Source organism: Dunckerocampus dactyliophorus, chromosome 14 (assembly GCF_027744805.1).
Source record: "Dunckerocampus dactyliophorus isolate RoL2022-P2 chromosome 14, RoL_Ddac_1.1, whole genome shotgun sequence".
NCBI lineage: Eukaryota > Metazoa > Chordata > Actinopteri > Syngnathiformes > Syngnathidae > Dunckerocampus > Dunckerocampus dactyliophorus.
Genome location: NC_072832.1, coordinates 23,578,976 through 23,604,615, shown reverse-complemented (window position 1 = coordinate 23,604,615; position 25,640 = coordinate 23,578,976). Strand labels below are relative to the sequence as shown.

Sequence of the window (25,640 nt, the reverse complement as noted above, 5' to 3'; positions counted from 1 at the left end):
GTTTGAAAAAAAGAGGTTTTTTTTATTTTAATTTTTTTTTCCAGACTCCGTAAGTCGTTAAAGGAAAAGTGCACTTTTTTGGGAATTTTGCCTATTATCCACAATCCTTATGTGAGACATGAACACACATCTCTTTCTTTTCTGTGTATTCCAAAGACGTAAAAAAAAAAGCTAAAAAGAGGCAGCTAATTAATGCACGTAATGGGACACACTGATTCTGCCGAGAAAGCCCACTATTAAATCACCTCCAACAAGGTTTTATGGTTTTATATCCATGCTGTGCACATCTACTAACAGGCACATTCATGATAACATGTAATACTTACAGCATTTTGCTTATTTTGGTCATTGTAAGCATTAACGGGACTTTAAGACGACTTCCTCAAGGAGACTTTGGATCTGAGAGTACACTGGTGGAGCCCAAGCAGGACTTCCAGGTAGCACATAGTGGGCTCCAAGTGAGAGAGCGTTGAAAGGCATTTATTGGCACATGTTGATCACGTGCTTTTTCACGGCAATCGGACCGATACTGATCGGTGGCTGATTGATCGGAGCATTACTAGGTATTTCATGTGTAGAGGGCTCTAATAATGTAAAAAAAAGTGTATTTAGAAGGTCGTCAACAGGTTTTCTATGCTCTAACTACCAAAATATTCTATTTATAAATAAGGAATCCTACTTTGCGGAAATTCACTTATCACGGTCGGGTCTGGAACCAATTAACCGCCATAAACAAGGGGTGACTGTGCAGCCATTTTTTCCCCCTTAAAAAAGGAGAATAAGGAGGCATCTAATGGAAATAATGTGAAAGATAATACATATAAACAATAAAAATACCATGCCAAACCTGAAACATCTGGGAATGAGCTTCATACCTGTGACGATGAGGCATTCATTGTGCTCAAGCGCTTCGGTGAAGAGACGGGAGACGATGAGTTCGGGGTTGATGATGAAACGGATCTCCTCTTGGACCAGGCCGTGCCCCGTGACGCCACCGCCTACAAATCTGTTTGCAAAGTCCACCTTGTGAGGGGAAAAAAGCACACGTTATTACCAGAAGACATGCTTTGGTATCATTGAAAATATAGTGCTGCCCTTTCTATGCGATTGAGGTTAACTGTAAGATGTTCCGATTGTGACTTATGCAGATAAATGACTCTGTTAGCATCTCCTTACGGCCTGCCACCCACTGTGGTCATTTAATACAGATAAGAAGCTTGCTTCCTGCTTGGGAGTAATCAAATAAGGAAGCACAATCATGCATGTGAAATAAAAACTCTGGGCGAGTAGAGAATGGATGTGAAATCTTGATGTTTGTGTAAAGCCACTCCTGCTATGACCACTGCTGCCATTTCAACATGTCTGTCAGAGGAAAGGGTCCTGCTCACTGGCCCACAGCCACATCAATCCACGTGACAGCGTGAGTCTGTCTCTCTACGCATACTTTGTCAACCGCTTCTCCTCACCTCGTTCACCCCCAGCCTTACCTCCGCTCACATTTTAGTCTCACCTCCTTTGACAGACTGACAGCTCCGACTCTGCCCCATGGAAGCACACAGTCATTGCCGAGGACTCCGTCTGGCTAAGGCTGGGTCGCCCCAGTAAGATGCCTCACCCTCGTCATCTTCTTCCCCCCCACTCCCTCTCAATCTGCACCCCGGGGTCCTCTCTATATCCCCATAGATCTCTGAGCTACTCATGTGTGTACTTCAGCTGTCAGGCAAAACTTTAAAAATACCATTGCCGTGACTTTTTCATATCGTAGTATGCCTCAAAACCGATAACCGGCCCATGCCTTAATGCAAACATTCAAAACTACGATACCTGCAGCATCCCGTAACCGTCGTCCTCGATGGTGCCTTCACAAGTGATATGCAAGCGTGTCAGCTGAGACTGGCAGCTTGGGAAAAAAACAAAACAAACAAACAAACAAAAAAAATCAGAAAAAATGTCAGTTATATCATTTCAATAAACAGAAATGAATAGTGCAAGCTTATTAACAAATACAGCGGAGCCTCGGTTAGCGTGTTTTTTGGTTGTAAATTTACACCAATATTTAGCCTCGGTTTGCGTATATTTTCGGTTAGCGCAAAATATGGCGCACGTTGTCATGTTATTAATATACTGCGTGAGTCCAACTGTGTTCTTAATTGAAAAGTGCACTTTAAAAAAAAAATAATTAGCGCATCATCCACAATCCTCATTTGAGACATGAATACACGTCTTTCTCTTTTCTGTGTGTTGTAAAGATATAAAAACAGGTAAAAAAGTGGCAGCTAAGCACGTAATGGGACACACCTATTCCTCCAAGAAAGTGTCTGCTATTAAAACAGCTACAAACACCTCCAACAAGCTTTTATGGTTTTATGTAGATGCTATGAGCATGTAGTAACAGGCACATTCATGATAACATGTAATACTTAAAGTACTTTGGTCATTTTAAGCATTAGCGGACCAAGCGGTTCATCAGTGGTTGACCCCGCAGTTCTCTGCTAACTAACACAATTACACTACAGGTTTTATCACAATTATTTATATAGTTTTACAATTCTAGTTCGACATGCAGAAAAGAATTGTAAATATATATAAATGATGAATGAAAGGGAAAAGTGAACATTTAATGAACATACTTTTACCTTTATTGAATATGTGATTATTGCCAAAGACACGATGCGGCAGCAAGATTAACACAGACACCACCTTCCTGTTTTGCTATGAATTCAATCATGTTTCTCACCTTCTTTATCAAAATACTGGCAACTTTCTGTGGCTCCATTTTGGAGCCGTGATCGAATGAAAAGCAGAGACTCAAGTTGAGAAACACTAGTGAATTCAAGAAATAACCCATGGCAAAACAGGAAGGTGGTGTCCATGTTGCTCTCGCTGCAACAGTCACGTCTTCAATGATCTGCGTGGTAGCCTGCGTGACAGCTTGTTTATGTTCCACTTTTATGCCTTAGTTTCAGTTTTGTGCTCTTATTTTGTAGTTCTTCCTGTGTTGCCCTGTTCCATGTCTGCCTGTTTTATGTTTCTTGTCTCACGCACCTGCCGCTAATTTCAGTTCATCCTATTTAGTTCACATGCATGTTCCTTTTCTTTTGTCAGCTAATTAAGTACTGTTACTGCTCTGTTGTGGAGTCTTGCCGCTGCATAGCAGCATTAATAATTCAAGAGATTTCAAAAGACTCATCGCTCGCACCTCGCTAACACCATGCCGAGACGTGACAAAAAAATAAACTTAAATGTTGATTTATTCCTTTCATTCATCATTTATATGCATTTGGAATTGTTTTCTGCAAGTAAAACTATAATTGTAAAAGTATAAAAGTTTGTTTTGTGATTTCTGGAATGGATTTGTTACAAGGTACCACTGTATTAAAATACTGTATACACACACATTATTACATTCCATCATATTTTACTAATACACCCCAGTTTTTGTCAAAAGTTATGGCTAAAAATATGTCTCGGTTATCTTACACTGTCTTGGTTACCGTATGGCCAAAGAGCACCAATTTTTTCCCAATATACAAGACTAATATACAGGTGCTGCTGAAAAAAATTGAATATGGCCAAAAAGTTCATTTATTTCAGTAATTTCATTCAAAAAGTGAAAGTTGTATATTATATAATACAGTATATACATTCATTACACACAGACTGATTATATTTCAAATGCTGATTTAATTTAATTTTGTTGATTATAACTGAAAACTAATGAAAATCCCAAATTCAGTATCTCAGAAAAAAAAGGATTTAAGAAATGTTGGCCAACTGAAAAGTATGTACATGCACAGCACTCAATACTTGGTCGGGGCTCCTTTTGCCTGAATAACTGCAACAATACGGCGTGGCATGGAGTCCGTCAGTTTGTGGCACTCCTCAGGTGTTATGAGAGCCCAGGTTTCTTCAGCTCTTCTGTATTGTTGGTCGGGCGTTTCGTATTTTCCTCTTGACAATACCCCATTGATTTTTGATGGCGTTGAGGTCAAGCAAGTTTGCTGGCCAATTAAGGACAGGGATACTATGATCCTTAAACTAGGTACTGGTAGTTTTGGCACTGTGTGCTGGTGCCAAGTCCAGTATTTCTTAAATATATATATATATATATACATATTTTATTATTCGTGATAAGCAATATTCAAATTTTCTGAGATAGTGAATTTGGGATTTTCATTAGTTTTTAGTTATAATTATCAAAATGAAAAGAAATAAACATTTGAAATATCAGTCTGTGTGTAATAAATGTATATAATATACAAGTTTCACTTTTTGAATGAAATAACTGAACTACATCAACTTTTCAGTCATATTCTAATTAAGCAACACATGTACACTCCTCATGAAACTCATAAGACCACTTGAAACATTGCAACAATTTTCATTTTGCACTGTTGGATCTTAAGGAGATGCTAAGTAGAGCTTCATGCACAGGGAAGAAATGGGAGCAAGACAAACTTATCGGCTGACCAAACGTTTAAGACCATAGCTCAAAAAACCCCAACCCTCCTAAAATAGAAATAAAATGTTGAAAAAAGGAGTCTTCGCCATTCTTGTTAATCGGCTGAAAAATGGGTTTGGGCATGCTTGATGCCAGTATTTCCAGGAGGCTAGTGGAAATGTTGCTCCAGGTGGTGAAGATGGCTTCACGGAGAGCATCCACTGTCTGGAACTGATGTCCATTTTTGTACACTTCCCTTGCCATCCATCCTCAAATGTTCTCAAGTGGATTTAGATCAGGGGAACATGCAGGATGGTCCAAAAGAATGAGTTATTCCTCTGGAAGAAGTCCTTTGTAAGGCGTGCATTGTGAAGTGCAGTGTTGTTGTCCTGTTGAAAAAGCCAGTCATTACCACACAGACGAAAGCCTTCAGTCATGAGGGATGCCCCCTGCAACATCTCCACATAGCCAGCTGCCGTTTGACACCCCCGCACAACCTGAAGTTCCATTGTTCCACGAAAAGATCATGATGGCGCCCCCTCCACTGTGCCGTGTGGAAAACATTTTAGGTGGGATCTTCTTGTCATGCCAGTAACGTTGGAAGCCATCAAGGCTACATTTTTTCTCATCAGAAAATAAAACTTTCTTCCACCTTTCAATATCCCATGTTTGGTGCACTGCAAATTCCAAAAGGGAAGTTTTGTGGCGTTGAAGGAGACGAGGCCTTTGAAGATGTTTTTTTTTCTTAAAAACCTTTTGTGGCAGATGGTGCCTGATGGTTATTGGATTGCACTCCCGTGTTTTTCAGGCACAACAAATTAGGATCCTCCGGCTCAGGGCCGCTGACATTTATTTGGGTCTACCATTTGACTTTTTTGTTCCATAACCCTCAGGATGTTTGAAGAAGTTTCAAATGACTGTCTCACTGCGTCCAACCTCAGCAGCAATGGCGCACTGCGAGAGGCCTTGCTAAGTGTGTAAAGTGTAAATACCTGACACTAAATCACATTCAATCTACACTTTCGCCCAAGATTTTGTCTTTTAAAGGCTGTGCTCTTATGCTTTTGATCACCTGATTAACAGCCTATTTTACTTTAATGCTTGTTCAAATTGTTTTTCTCATTTCATCTTTTTGCATTTTCAAGCTCTACTTAGAACTTCCTTAAGATCCAGCAGAACAAAATGTAAATTCTTGTAATTTGTGAACTGGTCTTAAACATTTTGATCCGTAGTGTATATCAAATATATCCAAAAAATGTAGGAAAAAAAGTCATACTTCTCCCACGTTGGCAGATTGTTCATTGTCTGTCTTGTGAATGTCACAAGACCCTTTGGCCCTTTAAAAAATAAATAAATAAAAATAAATAAATATTACTTGGGTTGAAGAGATTTAATAAAAGTGAATTTCTGATGCTTACTGGTGTGTGTAATTCTCCGGAAGTAGCACATGAGTGTTTTCAACTTCTCGATTTTTCTTGGTGAGGAGCCTTCAAATAACCTGCAAACGGAAACAGAAGCAATTTAATAATGGTGTGTCAGGTCTTTATCTTGAAGGAAAACTGCACTTTTTAAAACCTTTGCCCATCATCCACAACCCCTACGTGAGACATGAACACAAATGTCTCTCTCTTCTAAAGATGAAAAAAAATAGCTAAAAAGAGGCTGGTAATTAATGCACATAATGGGGCACACCTATTCGACCTAGAAAGGCCGCTATCAAAACGCCTCCAAAAACCTCCAGCAAGGTTTTATATTCATACTGTGACCCTGCAGTAATGGGCACATTCATGATAATATGTAATACTTATTTTTAGTATTACTTACTTTAGTATCTTGGTCATTTTTAGCATTACCAGAACTTCCTTTCTGGGTGCACTGATTTCACATAGCAACATAGAAAGGAACACTACACCTACTGTTCACTTTTCTAAACTCAAAAACAAAAACAACACAAAGTAGTGGCGGCCGCTCCAATACGTAGCGTTTCCTTTCGGTAGTGGCCTGAGGCATGTGAGCGAGTGTGTGGTGAAGCTAGTCGCTAGCCGGTGTGGTGTGGCGAGGTGTCACTACGCCAGTAATGTAGTTCTTGGGCGTAACAATGTTAATAACAATGTTGCTGTAGCATGGTTAATATGCAGGTCACATTGTGTAAATCGAGCGCTGTTGGCGCTTTTTGAAGGTTTTTTCAGAAGGCTTTATAGGCGGAACAGGTGCCTCCCATTATGTGCATTATGTGCTCTTTTCTGCTGTTTTTATATCTTTCAAACGCACAGAAAAGAGAACAATGTGTGGTCATGTTTCACATAAGGATTGTGGATGATGGGCGAAATTTAAAAAAAAAAAAAAAGGGCACTTTTCCTTTAATTTGCAGTTGTATAATAAATATATTTACTTCATTTATGCAGACATTCTTCAATGTAACAAATGATGTAGATGGACACAAGGTTTACCATTACTTAACAATTTAGTTATTTTCCATCAAACTCATTTGTCTTAATTATAATGTGCCGTTGTTTCCTGTCATTTCCCTCTCAAGCAGAGAAAAGCAGCAACTAAAGAGATGTCTCCTCTCCAACATATCCATCACTTAACGGAGGACAAACCTTGACAGTTCTGCCAAAATAGCAATCAGCAGATTGCTTGCCGCTCCGCCTGTCCAAGACGGAGCATCACTGCAGCCAATAAGCAAAGTGACGGACACTCCCTCAATTACAGGAGGGGATGGGGTGGGGGGGCCCTGGGTAATAACGATCCACAGCGAGCGTCCCGTTTTAGACTGCACTGCTTGTCTTGTCTCATCTTTGCAGAAACTCTCTTCTACACTGCAAGCACAAATTCTGATAGGGAAGGTGGGCAACCAAGCGACACCAAGGCTATGCGACTGGAATCGATGCTTATGTTATTTCGCAGGCCTCTTCGCCTTCGTCTGATGTGAGGGGAGATACCATTCTTGTACAAATGGCTGTGATAGGAGTATAGAGCTTTAGGCAGAGAGCTGAAGGACTAAGTCAACAATTTATAAAACAATACTACCAAACCCTCTAGCGATGGCCTTTAAGACTAAAATTTACAGTGGAAATCCTAAGGTCGGACAAATTTGCTTGGATTTTTAAACAATTTCTCCCATAGGAACTAGAATTAGAAATTCAAATTGCCACCACTGTAAAAGCGACCAACGATATCGACATTCTTAGATGTCATTTAATTGCCACTGTAGATTGGGAAACACATTCAAATACTGTACCTTTACGTTGATAATGTGTATGGCAATATTGGAGCCACAGTCTTATTACACCTAAATTCTGGTTGGTCCCAGACCCAAGTGTTTGACAGAGATCTGTGGTGTTATACCGGCTGCTCAGAGCATGTGCCCGAATACAGTGCACCTTGCTGGGCCACGCATGGCTCCTCCCGCTCTATACTCCGGCTCTCCTGACCTCCGTTGCAGCAAACCGGCTGTTCGGAGCATGTGTCCGAATACAGTGGATCTTGCTGGGCCACAGCAGGTGGCTCCCTCTGCTCTATACTCTGGTTCTCCTGATAGTAGTGATGTGGTAGTAGTAATGTCATGACATTTGATTAGGACAAATCAACAGGTACAGTTGGTCAAACCCTAATTTGTTCCAGTCCTTCTTCCCTCCAGGTGCACACAAACTACAGCTAAATCTAAATAAGTCTAAAAAGTTAGTCGGTCTTGAGAAGCACAAGGTCATCAGTGCTGGTATCTGTTTGACAAAACAATATATATATATTGTGCATATCCATGTATTGATAATTGTACCGTATGGCGGTATTGAGTTGTAGTATTTTACCTAAATTCTGGTATATAACCTTTTTCTTCTCTGAACACACCTTGTTGAAGCTGTTGCTTTGGGAATAAGTGCTGCTAAAAGCCACAAATGACCAAAAAAAGCCAAACGTGTGCAGAATTATTCTTTGGGTTCTCAGAGACAGGCCACTTACTACAATCGCGGCGCAAACACAAAAATGACAGTACATGTAACAGGTAATTTAACGCACATAAGGCAACTCCTATTGCTACGGGAAATAATAAACCACTACGTCAACTCTAAACACGTAGCTTTAGCAACTTTTTACACAAGTGCCGCGAGGTATGCTGGGAAGGTGAAAGCATGTCAAGAAGCCCCCTGCTAAGTTGAGTTTGAGACCACCACTGCTCTAAATTGTCCATAGCTGCGAACAAGTTGTATATATATACACACTATGTGCCCTGGGATTGGCTGGCGATCAGTTCAGGTTGGACCCCACCTCTTGCCAGTTGTATCAGTGAGAAGACCGTAAGTTATTGATCAGTTGCAAAGGAGGTGCGCCCTCCTCCATCAAATGAGGAAAACGCGAGTTGAGATGAACCCTGGACTATGTCCATCAGATGGGGTGGGGGGTGTGGGACTGTAAATACAGTAAGAGAGAGAGTATGCCAAATCTGATTAGAACATGGCTACCAACCACCCCCTTACCAAAATGATACACTAATGAGCCACTCATGCTTGTGTACAGTAGATATGTCATTGCATTAAGACTGAAGCTAAGTGCAATGACTAATGCCTAAGACTTTCCTGACCTTTTCTTGTGAGAAACCCTTAATTCAAAGACATCATTTATCACATTATCTTTTCCAGATGCTCAAAATAACCAGTAGCTCTGGACTCCCACACAAGTCATTAGGTTCAAAGCAGTCCCATCCCAAAAGAGGAGGCGTTCAGCGCATGATACAAACAACTGTAAGCTACATTAAAAACACCACATGCAGAGAAGACCGCTGACTCAAGACCAAAGGTTATTAGAAATCGTCACCTACAGTTTAACATTGGCAACAAAATGAACAGGAGTTGATGGAGGAAGACCATATTTATGTTTGAGGGTTGTGTTTTTAAGGCAGTATTGCCACCTAATGGAAATAAGAGTCCTCTGTCACTTGGTCTGTGATCAGGGTTTTATGTTGCTGCTTCTGATACCGATCTTCCATGAGTGAAATCGGCTGATACGGATACCAATCACAAGGGTTAACTGTAATTTTTTCCATTTATTTATGATGAGTGCTATTGTCTTTCGAGGCGGAATAGGTGTGTCCTATTACATGGAGTAATGAGCTGTCTCTTTTTATATCTTTCGAACGCACAGAAAAGAGAAAGACATGTGTTCATGTCACACATAAGTATTGTGGATGAAGACCGGTGTCAGCAGGTACCTACAAAGAGGACCTACGAATCGATCTCCTCTCCTTTACCTGTAGAAGTTGATCTCAGGATAGTTGCAGTACTCTGACTTGCGCGAGTTGCGTCTGGGGAATGTGCAGAAGAAGGCGTTGGCCAGAAGACAGGCAACTTGCTCCTGAGACATGGTTAGGGAATGGTTCATCCGTGACTTCAGCAGCGGGATTGGCTGGAAAGAGACACAATATGAGGAAGATGGCAACATTGAGGAGACACTGAAGATACATGTACGAGTGTGATAACGTGGGTCGGAAGGCTAATGAGGCCAGATAATTAGTTTAACAATCAACAGAAGACACAAGAAGGGTTCCATTAAGTAAATGGGGTGGAGTAATTACGGTCCTTGTTTCTTTGCGCTCTCCCATGTTGGCTCCGTCGGACACAAGGCCTCATCTATCATCTCTGATTAGAGCTAAAGAGGCTCCCAAGGCTGCCCAGTTAGCAGATCAATACCAGCTCTAATAACAACTCAGCCCAACATCTGGCTGGAGGCTTACTCCTGCAATACAAAGAAGAGCCAACCACTGGAAAGGATGACATTTGGACCTGGAATTCCTGTTTTAGCTGAGATGAGATGTTCTAACTGTGGTTTGTCTCCGATGAAGGAGAAACTATATTACATTATACATACGCTATATTTAAAAAGAGAGGTGACATGCATGGGCTTCACTTAATGTGGATGTGAAGCACAACCACTTTTAATTTGTCTAAATGAAGCAGTTCTGGACCAAAATTGAGTCTGCGTTATACAACAGTTGCTGAATGACAGAATAGCATTATTTAATCTGTGACGTTACCAGTTTGTATTTTAACAAAAATGTAAAAAAAAAAAACCCAAATAATAATAATGATAATACAGTATAAATAAAATAATATAGCTTGCATAACGTACGTAAGTAGGGCAGCATCAGAGCTGTTAGGGGCGTCATTTAAGCTGTGACATTATTATCCATCCATCCATCCATTTTCTATGCCGCTTCTCCTGATTAGGATTGCAGAGGCATGCTGGAGCCTATCCCAGCTGACTTCGGGCGACATGTGGGGTACACCCTGGAATGGTTGCCAGCCAATCGCAGGGCACATATAAACAAACAACCATCCATCCATCCATCCATTTTCTATACCGCTTCTCCTCATTAGGATCGCGGGGGCGTGCTGGAGCCTATCCCAGCTGACTTCGGGCGACAGGCGGGGTACACCCTGGAATGGTCGCCAGCCAATCGCAGGGCACATATAAACAAACAACCATTCACACTTAATTCACACTTACATTCATACTATATTTTAACAAAAACAATAATATAATGTATAAATCATATTTTAAAATTATGTAAAATAAGATTAACATAAAATACACAACACATAACAATTATGTATGTATATAACAACACAATAAAATCCAAAAATAACATTTAAAAAATGCAAAAAGCAAAATGTTGCCTAAATGATCTACATCTTTATCATTGCCTACATCACTGTCAATGGCATTACTTCTTCCTAGTGTAGCGCTTAATCCATCCATCCTGCTGGTGTAAATCTCTCCAAAGTAGAAAACTACACTGCTTACCATCGTGCAGAGGCGAGGAGCACTAAGCGCCAGCTTGACCATGGAAGGCAGCACCACCTCGTACAGGTGTTGAACCTCACAATGCTCCAGACACTGCAGAACAAGAACAAGAGAAATATACTTCCATGCAGGATAATTGAAGAATTGGGACGGACAATTTGATATTTTCTAACGTTGTTACCTATTTGATCATGTAAAACCAGTACAATGTAGGGCAAGGCATTCAAAGCAGCTACATATATATAAATAAATTAAAAATTGCCTACATTGTTTTATTTGTTGAATATGCTGTGGGCCAAGAAAACACGCATTTAATTACAATAAATGCTCAGTTTGTTGTATTAGCATTGCTACCTAGAAAGCAGATAAAAAAGTGACATGTTTGACTACAACTTTACTCAAAAAAACAGTACAACAGGGGTGTTCAAAGTGCGGCATGTGGCCATTTTTTTATTGGCCTGCAGCACATTCTAAAAATATAATTTAACTCAACAGTCAACTAGGATAAGGGATTAAGCCGGGATATCTTGGTTATCCTGGCTCAACTTATCCATGGCTGTTCTGATAAACATTGGTGTAAAAAGTGTTTATTTTTTTGCATGTTTGTCACACTTAAATGTTTCAGATCATCAAACTAATTTAAATATTAGTCACATATTAGTCACATATTAGTCACATAGTCAAATATTAGTAACACAACAGAACATAAAAAGCAGTTTTTAAATGAAAGTTTTTATTATTAAAAGGGAGAAAAAAAATTCCAATGTAACTGAATTACAACAATTCTGATGAGTGGGCCAAAATTCCTCCACAGCGCTGTAAGAGACTCAATGCAAGTTAGCGCAAACGCTTGATTGCAGTTGTTGCTGCTAAGGGTGGCCCAACCAGTTATTAGGTTCAGGGGGCAATCACTTTTCCCCACAGGGCCATGCAGGTTTGGAGTTTTTCTCCTTTAATAAGTTTTATTTAGAAACTACATTTTGTATTCAGTTGTGTTGTCATTGACTAATATTTAAATTTATTTGATGATCTGAAACATTTAAGTGTGACAAACATGCAAAAAAACTGAGAAATCAGGAAGGAGACAAACACTTTTTCACACCACTCTATATGTTACTTCTTAGCATATCTACATTTACAAAATATCAAAGTGGCAAAGTTGCATCAGTTTCATTTTCATGTGGCCCTCGCTGGAAAGCTTTTAGACACCCCTGCAGTGCAATATAATATATTTTTTAAAAAGAATAATTAAAAATAATTATAATCCATCCATCCATCTTCTATGCCGCTTATCCCTACTTGGGTTGAGGGGGTATGCTGGAGCCTATCCCAGCTAACTTTGGGCTAGAGGCGGGGTACACCCTTGACTGGTTGCCAGCCAATGGCAGGGCACATATAGACAAACAACCATTTATACTCACATTCATACCTATGGACAATTTAGAGCCGCCAATTAACCTAACATGCATGTTTTTGGAATGAGGGAGGAAGCCGGAGTACCCGGCGAAAACATAATATTAATATTAATCATAAAACAACAAAAATCATTTTAGCTTAGCTTAAATTCCCCTGATACATTTCTTAAATAGAATAAAACTGAATGAATGGTATTTAAAAAGCCAGTGCATTTTAGTCATTTTAAAAAATATTTTATTTATTTACATGTTCAGAGTAACATCTTTCAGTGTGCAACTTAATTTTTGGCATCTTTTTTTATTATTATAAAAAAAAAGTAAATTTTGTTCTCAAAACTATGAAACACAGTCCAGGGTAAGAAGCTAATAACAGGTAGGCAATATCGAGGAAGAAAAATCAATGGCACTCCTGACAACAGGTGTATTGTTGTTACTCCCACTCAGTTAATATCAAGAAATAAGAAACCGCACGCACGGACGAGTGATTATAAAGCTTGCTTGGGAGGACCTATAGTGTGCAGCTGGAGGTACGTATAACACCTCATTCATTAAGTTGATTCTGAATCGGTATCAGCTGTGTGGAAACAACTTCAGAAAAAGAAAAAAAAAAACACACACACACACACACACACACACACACACATCATTCCGCCACATTAAAAGCAGCCACATATAACTTCAGCTTCAAGCTTGCCTCAGCAGTTCCCCCCCTCCAAAATAAACACACTTCCTCCATCATACACCCAAGATTTACAACGCAATCACTTATGAGCGTATTGGCTTCAAATGTCGCCGTCATCAATCATGGGGTCCACCAAGGTAAACTGATTAAATGGACCTTCTGGAGCAAAATGCAAATGACCAACATGTGCAGAGAGTGCCACGGTCTTTGCTCTGCAATTTGGCCAGAGAGCATTTATACGGCAGCGGGGAGGGAGCCAGTCTGACTAAACGCTGTCACAAGTAATGAGCTGGCAGGCATCATAAAACGCCCCCGAGGGACTAATAGATGGTGGAGGGATGAAGGTAGAAATATGATATATTTGCACAGTTAGAGCATAAGTGTAGGATACATTACTAAATAGACAGACGGCAGCCCTGTAGGAAATGGGCACTTTGGAATGTTTTGCCTCGGGTTGTGAACGATAAACCGACGTGACCAGATATCCAGTTTGACAAGCGAGAAAGCCTCTTGGATCGGTACCATTCAGCCATAAATCCTTACATGAATCGATTGTAGAGTCATGCATCGGGTATCACAAGACTAGCAACTGGTTGAAAGTCCGCCTCTTAAGTCATTCACTCCCAGACATTTTTCAGAAGACACGAAAGACTAAAATTAGCACAAAAGCCTTAAAGTTAGTATTATTTGCAGCTGATACTACTGCTTTTTGTTCTGGGGAAAGCACACAAGAGTTCATTTAAAAAGTCACAGATGGAATGGCCATATTAAAAAGATGGTTTGATTAAAATAGATTATCCTTGAACTTAAGTAAAATTAAAATAACGCTATTTGGTAATAGCAGAAAGGACACGCATGCGCAAATACAAATTGACATTGAAAGGGTGAACAAAAATAAATTTTTGGGGATCATAATAGATGAAAAAACGAGCTGGAAATCTCACATTAAAAATATACAACATACGGTAGCAAAAAATACTTTTACAAAATTTGTCCTTGCCCAAAAATCATTCCATAATCTTAACTGGTATTACCATATCTAACTTACTGTGCAGCGATATGGGCTAATAACTATAAAAAGTCATCTGATTTTGTAAATTTTCAAACAGCTACAATTATGCATGAAACAAACAATAACCTGTTGCCCAAAAATGTCATACAATACATTTCCACAAGAGAGGAGAAATACAATCTCATGGAAAACCTAAACTTAACATTTATACACGAGAACAACGCTAAAAATCCACAGCATTTCAGTATGTGGAATTAGATTATGGAAGGTACTGAGTAAGGAACTCAAACAATGCACTAAGATGAGCAATTTTAAGAAACAATACAAAGAGTTGATGTGTGCAAAATACCAAGAATAGAGTTTTGAACTTATGTTATGTTTATTTGTATTTATTATTGATGATTATATATAATATTACTATTTATTATGATTGTGTAAAAACCTTGACAATTACATATTCTTACATTACCTTATCACTTTTCTAGGTATTAAAAAGATCACATGAAATACAGGAAGTGAATAAATGTACAGCACCAGATGTGAAACGGATAGGGGGTAGGATTAAATAAACTTTGCTTCTTCCTACTCCTTGTGGACATGTGGAACTGTGACTTGCATTATGTAATGTATTCCACTGCAACTTGTATGCATGTTCAAATAAAATTAAACCATAACCATTACCCTAACCATCCCTTCCAGTATCGGCCATTTGAGACGAATTTGACTGATCTGTCAAGGCACACGAAATATTGTGTTCTATGGTCTATATAAACATGGAACCTACCAAACGAAAGATTAGACTCCCGTCTTTGATCAGAAAAAAGTACCTTTTTCCTGTTCTTTAGTAATCAACAGTAGAAAATAGGTAAGTTTGAGGACAATATCAGTTCCCGACTGGAAAAGGGAGAAAAACATTTTGTGAAAAGATACATTTCAAGCATAACTTTCACTTTGACACATATTTTTTGCTTTTGTGATAGCTCAAATATCTGAACAACTATACCACAACATAAGCAACTCAAAAAAGGGTTGTTATACATCAAAATAACAATTGATTTACAAATATAACAACAGGAATTATTTAAATTTTTTACATTTGGAACTAAACTGTGTGTGTGCATGCGTGTGTGCATAAGTGTGCATGCATGCGTTAAAATTTCCCTCCAATGCGTAACCTACTGCACGCTACACTCCACGCTCTTCCACTTGCGATGAAGACGCTCACATCTTCTTCCGCTGTGGAACACATGCGTGAACAAGATGGCTGCGGTGCTCCGTCGCGGAAAAAGAGTGGAAGAATCTTCATCACATACACATGAATGCACAGGCGACAGTGCGCAGGGATACAGTGAGAGAAAAATAAAACGTTGAGCGTTTTGTGAGGTCAGATTTTTTTGAGGAGGCATTTTTAATGATGCAAATGTATTACTCGTTTGAATGCATATTGTTTTGAGAAGCCAAACTCTTTACTTAAATGACCAACTGGGGGGTAAGTCACTGTTGGTGTAGTCCACTGCTGATGGAGATGTCAGACAACTTCATGTCAAAAAATCCGATCTATCCCTTTAACTACAGGTGTAAAATCCGGAAAGGAAATGTTTGACGAAGCACAACACATTTGCGTACTCCCTCGGGGCGTGAGCAGTACTCATCCCTGGATCACTTCCACACAACAGTCATCAGAAAGTGACACGGCGACAGTTTCATTTGGCAGGAGGGAAAGACTGACAATTTACAGACGTGTCCCAATTTGTGTAATTATTTTTTTATTTTCTTCCCTCCCTCCCGCCCCTCAATGAGGGGAGCGTCAATCATGGGAACCGGGGCGGGCATATATTTTGACATTTATCCAGCGCAGTACAAATTGAGTGTTGTGATCGATGATTTAAGCCACTGGAATGTTGGCTATGATATGTGATATCAATGATGGTGGAAGCTGTTGAATGCTCCCGTCATCATAAGAAAAACTGCAAAAATGATCGCCGAGTTAGTCTCAAAGATGCTGAAAAAGTGCAAGATTTGATGACTATTCGTGCTCCCAAGCTTTTGTGAGACTTACAGTACTCGTCAAAAGTTTAGAGACGCTTTCTCATGCTGTTGAATGAGAACTGTCTCCAAACTTTTGATTATTAGGAGATATAGGTTGGGCAATTTGAACAATTTTGAAGTCCATCAAGCTTTTCAGGAAAGCCATGGCTTACACCACGTCAAAAGTTTGGAGACACTTTTGCATTCTGTTGAATGACAAAGTGTCTCCAAACTTTTGATTGTTAGGACATAAAGGTCGGGCAATTTGGACAATTTTGAAGTCCATCAAGCCATATATTTGCTAAAAATCTTGACTGAGTTGAAAAGTTTGGGGACACTTTCTCATTCAACCGAATGCAAAAGTGTCTCCAAACTTTTGACGTACTGTAAGTCACATCGCGGTTAATTGGTTCCAGACTCGACCATGATGAGTGAATTTCCGTGAGGTAGAATTCCTGATTTATAATTGGAATATTTACTTAGTCAGAGCAAAGAAAAACTGTTTATGAATTTCTACATTTTTTTACATTATTAAAGCCCTAGACATGAAATAACACCCCTATAGACACCTTTACACTCCTATGACCCAATATAGAAGATATAGCAAGAGAAAAGAAGACATTTAAGACATAAATACGACTTGTGCTTGTGTAAATGTGCTCCAGTGCTAGGGGAGCTGAGAGGTAGTCAGACAGGAAGTGACATTTTATCTTGGCGTTGAGTTTCGGTTGCAACAGTAGGCTGTGTTAGGGATTATTGTGCCTGCTATGAGATCATTCAAACCTGCAATAAAAGCCTGTTGTTCTGGCGACCAAGTCTGGTGCTTGTGCGTCTCACCCAACATTACAGTCACATTACTGACACCGAGCGATCAGTGTAGAATACTACATATCATTCTGTCTTTGAATGCATCTTCTGAATGCCTTATAGTTGTACTTTACATTATTTTTATGCTTGAAAATGCTTAATTTGGCCAAAAAGGTATGGAAAATTTGCTTAAATATGCATTGAAAAAGGCCATATTCAACAGCATAATTTATTAATATATTTTTCAAAAATCGTGACAGTGAAGCCGAGAAATTGGAAGCGTGTACCTGTCTTACAGTATGTCAAAAGATTGGAGACACTTCCTCATTCAACAAAATGCAAAAGTGTCTCCAAACTTTTTACGTACTATAAGCCATGTCTTTCCTAAAATGATGGAACTTTGTCCAACATTTACATTATGCTCAAATGTTAAGATGATGACCGTAGAAGAGGAAATGGACCGAAATGGCATCCTGGCTGCTCAGGACAATTATGGCAAAGCGGCAACAACGCACAGCTATGTGACGAGACTCATCTCCTTGGCACACATCTCCTTCTATACATTTCTCACTGTATTGGAGTTAATGGCGAGCATGCAATTTATTGTTTTTAAGATACAGCTACTTGGATGATAATTATTTACTATTATTTTATATTAAAAGTGTTGTTAAAAAAGGTGTCAAAGAATAAGCATTTTTGTTTTTGCAGGCAAATGTTACATAAAACATTGCCTGTACACTTACTAAATGGTTTTATGTTGGCAACAGTTTGACACCGGAACAGATTATTCCCATTATATCCAATGGGCTGACAATGTCATCTAGAACTCAGCAGAAATTAATTTATGCAAGCAAAAAAAAAAGGGTGTTTATAGCACTAATAGTTTAACCTCTGCTTTGATGAACACCATACAACTTCATAAAATGCCTTTGTAGCAGAAAGGATGAAAAAAAAAAGGAAAAGAGAAAGGGAAGGAGAGGATTGGCAGGGCATGGTCACAGGAAGGGCAACTTCCTTCTACTTGATGGCCTTACTTAGCATCTTTACAGACGGGGGATAGATACTTTTAATTAAATTGGATGAAGCTATAAAGCTTCTCACGCGGCGCATCGATCTACCAAGCCCTGCCTTCCGCAGAGACATGAGTTGAAGACCATTTCGAATGGCTGTGACAGGAAGCATCAGGGTCTGAGTTTAAAATATATGAACTGGGACGCTAAAAGGCATTAAGTGCTACCTAAAAATGTTGTAAAATGATAACGTAGCCATTAGGATAGGTTTCACTAACTCCATATAAAAACAGGTTGTGATTTGGTAGATAATTTTAATCAAATGTATTATTGCAATCCCCTATAAGCTATTACAGTACAAATAAAAGATACAAATGCCACAAAAAATGCATGACATATTAACAATCAGTGATAACTGGGTTGCTAGTTGCAGCTTACCTCTGTGCAAAGAAGGTTGAGTGCAGTGAAGTCCCATTTCTTTGCGTGTGCCGTGTTGTACCTCAATATAGCATCCTGGGGAGAGGAAAGTCACGTATTTATCCATAGTGCTATAGAAAAACACTATATAGAATGGAATATCTATATTTAAATAACACTACAAGAGAGGATCAGCAGTATTGAGTCACAGAAGAGTCTGATGTTGTTGCAAACACTGACACCCTGTGGACAGTTGTGAATGTACAAGGCTGAGACCATTTTGATGGCAATAATTAAGTTAAAATAAAAAAAAATACAATTAAAAAAAGATTAAAATAATAAGTGTGCATGAGGAAAAATAAAATAATCGAGGTTGCTATAAAAACCAATACATTTTTAATTTAATTTGAGTGATGGGAGAAGCACTGCTTGGTAAGACAGCCAGTATCGAATATCTCTAACCACGTTGTTTGAGAGAAGAGGTGCTGCTGATTTCGGTATCCGTAATGAAGTGCTAGACAATACTGCAGAGAAACCCAATGTCAAACATCTCTAACGACATTAGTTTGAGTGAAGGGCTGCTGCCAATATCAGTACTGTTAATATTGTTAGCGGTAATGAAATGCTGTACAATATCAGATATCAGTAAAAAAGCCAGTAGCGAGCATCTCTTATGACATTACTTTGACAGAAGGGCTGCTGCTGCTCATATCAGTAGCAGTGGATATCGGTATTGGTAATGTGTATTGGACAATATTGGTACAAAGCCAATATCAGGCATCTCTAACGACACTACAGTAATTTGAGAGAAGAGCTTCTGCAGATATTTTTAGATCGGTTGATATTGCTGATGACGTGCTGGACGATATCAAGCATCTCTCACGACACTGTTTTGAGAGATATCGTATCAGTTGATATTGGTATCTGTAATAGAAGTGCTGGACGATATCCGTCAGAAAGCCAACATTGAGCATATCTCAACAGTTTGAGAGTACTGCTTCCGATATCGGTAATAAAGTACTGGACGATATACTGTAATATCGAGCTGCTCTCACAATTTTAGAGAAGAGCTCCTGCCAATATTGGGACTAGATGATATCAGTATCTCCAATGACATGCTGAATGACATCATATCAGTTTCGGTAACGAAGTGATGGGCGATATCGGTAGGAAAGCCAATATTGAGCATCTTGAGGTAATGGGTGACATCTGTATCATTAACGAAATGATGGACGATATCAGTAGGAAAGCCAATATTGAGCATCTTGAGGTAATGGGTGACATCTGTATCAGTAATGAAGTGATGGACGATATCGGATATCTGTAAGAAAGCCAATATCGAGCATCAGCATCGGTGTCGGTAATGTAGTGATGGACAATATCGGCAGGAAAGCAAATATTGAGCATATCTCACAAGTATTATCTTGAGAGAAGAGCTGCTGCCAATATTGGTATCAGTTGATATTGCTAATGACGTGCTGGACGATATCGAGCAACTCGCACAACATTGGTTTGAGAGATATTGGTATTAGTTCGCTGACGAAGCTCTTCGGATGAGGAGCGAAACGTCCGACACATTCTTCACAGAAGTACAGATGATGTCTCAAGAAGCCTTTCCCTCGATGGACAACTCCTGTACGACAGAGAGCCTACACAGACAGATACCGGTATAGATCGATATTGGTATCGGTAATGAAGTGACGGACAATATCGAATATCGGCGAGAAAGCCAACATCCAGCATATCTCAAGACATTAGAGAAGAGCTTCTGCCGATATCGATACTGGATGATATTGGTATCAGCACTGAAGAGCTGGACGATATCGGAAAGAAAGCCAATGTTGAGCATCTATATTGGTATCTGTAATGAGGTGATGGACGATATCGGTAGGAAAACCAATAATGAGCATCTCTCACAAGTATTATGGTAATGAAGTGCTGAGATCTGCTGAGATCTGAGATCAAGAAGATCTGCTGCCGATATCGGTATTGGTTGTTACCAGTATCTGCATTAAAGTGCTGGACGATATCAGATATCGGAAAGAAAACCAATGTCAAGCATCCATATCTGTATTGATAATTAAGTGATTAAGTGATCGGTATCGGTAATGAAGCGCTGGGCAATATCAGTAAGAAAGCCAATATCGAATATCTGTAACAACATTAGTTCGAGAGAAGAGCTGCCGCAGATATCGCCATTGGCTGAAATTGGTGTAGGCATGGAAGTGCTGAACGATATCAGATATCAAGCATCTCTCACGAATTTAGTTGGAGAGAAGAGCTGTCAGTTGCCATCGGTAATGAAGTGCTAGATGATATTGGACATCGGTAAGAAAGCCAATATGGATCATTTGTATTTAAGAGCCATGAAAATAGTTGAAGTTATAATGGAGAGGGTGAGCAGTGCTTTAAAATGCAGATGTGCCATATTTCCTGGGGCCAGACAATCTCCACAAATCTACACGGACATAAGTCCATAGTCCACAAATCTGTCTTACCCTCACATCCAGGGAACTTTTGAACCCTCCTTGCAAGGAAGAGTGGATTAACTCCCACCGACTCTGGACGCCACCTCCATCCTACATGAAAAAAAACAACTCATACGGCAACATTTGCTTTGTGTCTGGATGGTTTTTTGTGGGGGAGCAAAGAAGCAGACCTCAGTCTCCATCGGAAAGAGATTCTTCTCCGAGCAAGGCATCTTCACGGACACGTCGTCCCACGCGTCTTTGAACTTGCCCGGGTAGGGGACGGGCACCTCTCCCTCCCTGAGGAGATCTGTCTGTAACATTGAAAAACAACATGACATGATGCATTAAAGGGTCACAGTTGTTACACAGCAGGCAGACATTTCATGCTTAGGGACAAATATGTATGGTTTGGTACGTGCATGTGCACATCCAAACCCTCCTGCTAGCTTGACTTGACATTGTCCTGTGATTCTGAATGAACATTTGCAATAAAAGTAATTTATATTATTAGATTCAGCTCCATACAATCCGGGTTTAAGCTATCGGATATCAGATATCAGATATCAGATATCGGATAAAAGGAAGCATTTCTCACGACACCGGTTTGGGAAGACACTTACTGCACGCATTTAAATGTATAGGTACTCACCACTAATGAATGATTATGTTGGACAATTGGAATGGGAGTCACGGCATAGCCTTTAGCCTGGTCGTCAGGCTAGCACTCAAGGTTCCAATCCAATCCACTTTATTTATATAGCACATTTTATAAACACTGTTTCCAAAGTGCTGCACAGACTAGCAAAACCATAAATAATAAGTAAATAAAGGAATGTAAATGTAAATAATAAGTAAAAATTACGACAATAAGAACTAAAAGATCAAATAGAAACAAAGAAACGTACTACAATAACATATTTAAAACAAGAAATCGAAACAATAAAAGCCAAAAGTCCAAAAAGTAGGTAAAAAATGAATAAGTAAATTTAATTTAAAAAACTAAAATACGAAACTACGATACGATCTAGGATTTCAAATAGTTCCTGACGGTCATACACCAACAGAGAGTCGATGGTCCTCATAACAAACGCAAAAATAACAATAAAACCGATCACAGTATTTAAGGTTAGCAGGCTAGGGGAGGCGTTTCTCCAAGCCGCATCTACTATATTCCACACTATTTGCTGTTGTAATTCCAGTAACCCATTTACCACCGTGTATTAACTGGTAGTCACCTCGCTGCAAGTTTTAAGACGGGATTGACTGTCGGACGTTAGCACTAACGCACACAACTGAGGAGCGTGCAAGGATGCTGAACAAAGTGTGGAAAAACCCAACACTTGACAAAAAAACATGATCAGTGAAGCATAGTATGCTGTACATTTTACTTGTATTACAAATATATAAATTATCGACTAGTTTTAGAGTTGCACGGTATTTCTTTTTCCCCAAATCGATGCCAATACCGATAACTTTCTGCTTCTCAAGACCGAAACGGTACCGGTAACTTTATTTCTATCTACTTTCTACTTGTGCACACCTGGAGATAAGAAGGACTGGAACAAATTTGGATTTGACCAACTGTACCTGTTGATTTGTCCAAATCAAATATCATTACTACTACCACATCACTACTATCAGGAGAACCAGAGTATAGAGCAGAGGGAGCCACCTGCTGTGGCCCAGCAAGGTGCACTATATTCGGACACTTTCTCTGAGCAGCCAGTGTGATGCTACGGAGGTCTCTGGCAAAACTTTTGCGCTTTTCAAACAGCGCGGCACTGGCGTTTCAGGTGGCTGATAAGGTTTTTTTGTGTGCTTGATGAGTTTTTCCCCCCATTATCGGGAAAACATTCGGTACAACCACCACGCAAAATGTCTTTAAATGTCAAAAGTGGATATTTGTTTACAAGTGAGCTCAGGGGAAGCTACGACAGCCCGTTAACGTCACAGCATGGATAATAAAGGAGCGCTTTATTTGCTCACCCACACGGTACAGGTAATCTCACCTCATTGGAGCGTTTTTTTAAGTTATCGCTTTTAATGTTATTAGATTTTACAATTATTATAATTATTTAATAAATAATAAAAACCATTCCCATAAATCTTGTACTTGCGCATGTGCAACAAATTTAAATCGAACCTAATATACGTTTTTTTTCCCACCACTTTTGAAGGCATATTTTTCCATAAAAATTAAAAGACTCACTTCAAATTGTCGGGGGCATTTGAGTTTGGAGGTTGCAGTGTAATTCCCATTAGTTCCAAAAGGGAACATTTGTTTTGCATTGGTTTCAGCACGGGTATTTCAACGTGTTTGCAAGTTCTAAAGACAGAAAAGAAAAAATATTCAGCTCACCCTGACTGTGACAGTGTGGTTCGGCATTGCTTTCAGGTGAGACAGAGGTGGGGCACACTGGGGCATTCTGTTCAGCTCATCTATGGGCGTCCCAAGCCATCCTCTCATCATCTCATGTACTGGGGGTGAAACACTGCAATGGAACACAACCAGAAAAGAATGCCAACATTATAACAGGAGGTCATTACGACGACTTCATCACCAAGAAAAAAGGTGCAGATACCCTTCAGACATTAACTGCTTGATAGTGAAGTCCTGATTCATTTCTGATGCTTCACTACAGTCCGCGGTCACGGCATCGCCAGTTCCCATCAAAACACGCGGCGCTTTGTTGTTGGCCAAACTTCCAGCATCAGATCTGTCTCCCTGAGCATCTGCAAAGCCACACTCTTCCATGGTGGCATTGGCGCCATCTCCGTGGCCGTCTGCAGAGTTGTTGACGAGCGGCGTTTTAGCGGCAGGGCTGTCGGGACTTTGCATCTCCACGTCGTTGGAGGAACCCGCGCCCTTCTTTGGACTGAGGCAGCAGGTGGGATTGTGGGAGTGTACAGCAACACAGGTTGTTTTCACAGGGTGAGGCCCGGGGGAAGTGGGCCTCTTTGATTTCTGTCCATTAGAGCAATGCGTTGGAGGCGGACTACTTCTCATGCCGGAAAACCCAGATTCACTTAAAGAGTTGGTTAAAGCCTGCGAGGAGGCGTCTCTGCTTAAAAAACAATCTCCCTCTTGCTCAGGAGTTGGACAGAAGAGCTGACTTTCAGCCTGACTGTCACCAGTCACACTGCAAAAGACCAAAAAGTCAGTCTAAGTCATGTGAATGGCATTTACTAGACTCTGCGTTTTATTTACCTCCTCTGGGAATCCATTTCTTCATCCATGTTTGAGAGGTCAGACAATTCAAGTTGACAAAAGCTGCATAAAAAAAAACATTTTGTACAATGGTATCTAATTTGCTTCTATTGCACGCTGCACACACAACTCCAAAGCTTTTGCATTGTCTCAGCTCGCACAGAGATCTCACGAACACAAGAATATGAATACTACATAGCGTTTGAGGGACTTTTAGTATAGACATTTGCTCAAACGCAAACGCCGAGTACGTTATGGACCATGAGTTCAGAGAACGTAATATTAGCTATGTGTTTTGTTGTTATGGCTAACAAAAAGGGGCGAAAAATGGACTAACACAGTCTTCAAAGGCTATCGAATATATTACCTTTGACGATAGCTTTCAATAACAATACATTCATCATCAACAATACATCGGTCATAGGCCTTGTAAATTGAACGTCACAGCAACGAAACCTCGAGATGATGCTAATTTTGCACACAGAAGCTAAACATCAAAGTGTTTGCTGTCAACGACGAGTACAAAGCAGCCGCTACAAGCTAGCGGTTGAAATGAGGATACAACTTACACGCAAGTCCCTCAGGGGTTGATATGCCTCGCTTTGGTGCATTGTGTAGTAAGTTACTCATTCCAAATGCAACAATGTAACGCCATGCTGAATATGACTAAAAATATAGCACTATAATTGTTCTCGTCCGATTTCTGCTTTATTGACATGTCGTTATGACAGCCGCTACTGCTTGGCGGCAGAAATAATGGGGACCAATCAAAACGTTGTTATAGGGAAGAGAGGCGGGGTCGAACACCGGTATCCTAGCAACTGGGCCCAAAAAGGATTTTTTTTTTGTCGTAAAAGGTCTGGAACGTGAGGGGAGAAATCCACTGGAGAAATCACTGCAAGGTATCGTTGTGATGACGCCAGCGGAAATGTTGTATAGACTGCAATTATGAACGTAATTGATTGAATTTATTCAATCTATACATTATTTATAAGACAAAGTTACTTAATCAAATACACTAGCTATGCTGAATATGGCTAGATGAATGCTAAAAGATTAACAATAAAATAGTCTGCTTTCTGCTTTAGTGACATGTCGTTATGACAGCCGGTGAAGCTTGGCGACAAGAATAAAGAGGACCAATGAAAACGTTGATATCAAGAAAAGAGGCGGGATTATACGACGGTATCCTAGCAGCTGGGCCCAAAGTAGGGTTTTTTGTCGTAAAAGGACTGGAAAGTGAGGAAAAATCACTGCAGGGTGTCATTGTGATGACGACACCGGAAATGTTTCACGGTTGTGCTGTGCGATCAGTGATCTGTACTTAAAGAATCTGGATAGACCATAC

At 39.8% G+C, this 25,640-nt stretch overlaps 1 protein-coding gene across 2 annotated transcripts in view; it reads right to left on the bottom strand.

The window, feature by feature from the left end:
- parga (poly (ADP-ribose) glycohydrolase a) overlaps positions 1-25,029 on the bottom strand; it is a 47,362-nt gene extending 22,333 nt beyond the window's left edge. Inside the window, exons 1-13 of one of the 2 annotated variants that reach the window (XM_054798602.1) lie at positions 24,862-25,029; positions 24,293-24,355; positions 23,667-24,224; positions 23,444-23,576; positions 21,273-21,395; positions 21,112-21,192; positions 18,635-18,709; positions 11,243-11,335; positions 9,690-9,844; positions 5,860-5,939; positions 5,718-5,778; positions 1,825-1,900; positions 876-1,023 (exon numbers count right to left, since the gene is read on the bottom strand). In XM_054798602.1, coding sequence (XP_054654577.1) covers positions 876-1,023; positions 1,825-1,900; positions 5,718-5,778; positions 5,860-5,939; positions 9,690-9,844; positions 11,243-11,335; positions 18,635-18,709; positions 21,112-21,192; positions 21,273-21,395; positions 23,444-23,576; positions 23,667-24,224; positions 24,293-24,321 — 1,612 coding nt within the window. In that variant the 5' untranslated portion in view covers positions 24,322-24,355; positions 24,862-25,029. The remainder of the gene's footprint in view (positions 1-875; positions 1,024-1,824; positions 1,901-5,717; positions 5,779-5,859; positions 5,940-9,689; positions 9,845-11,242; positions 11,336-18,634; positions 18,710-21,111; positions 21,193-21,272; positions 21,396-23,443; positions 23,577-23,666; positions 24,225-24,292; positions 24,356-24,861) is intronic. The other variant, XM_054798603.1, reaches the window with a different exon arrangement.
- Between the last annotated feature and the right edge of the window lie 611 nt (positions 25,030-25,640).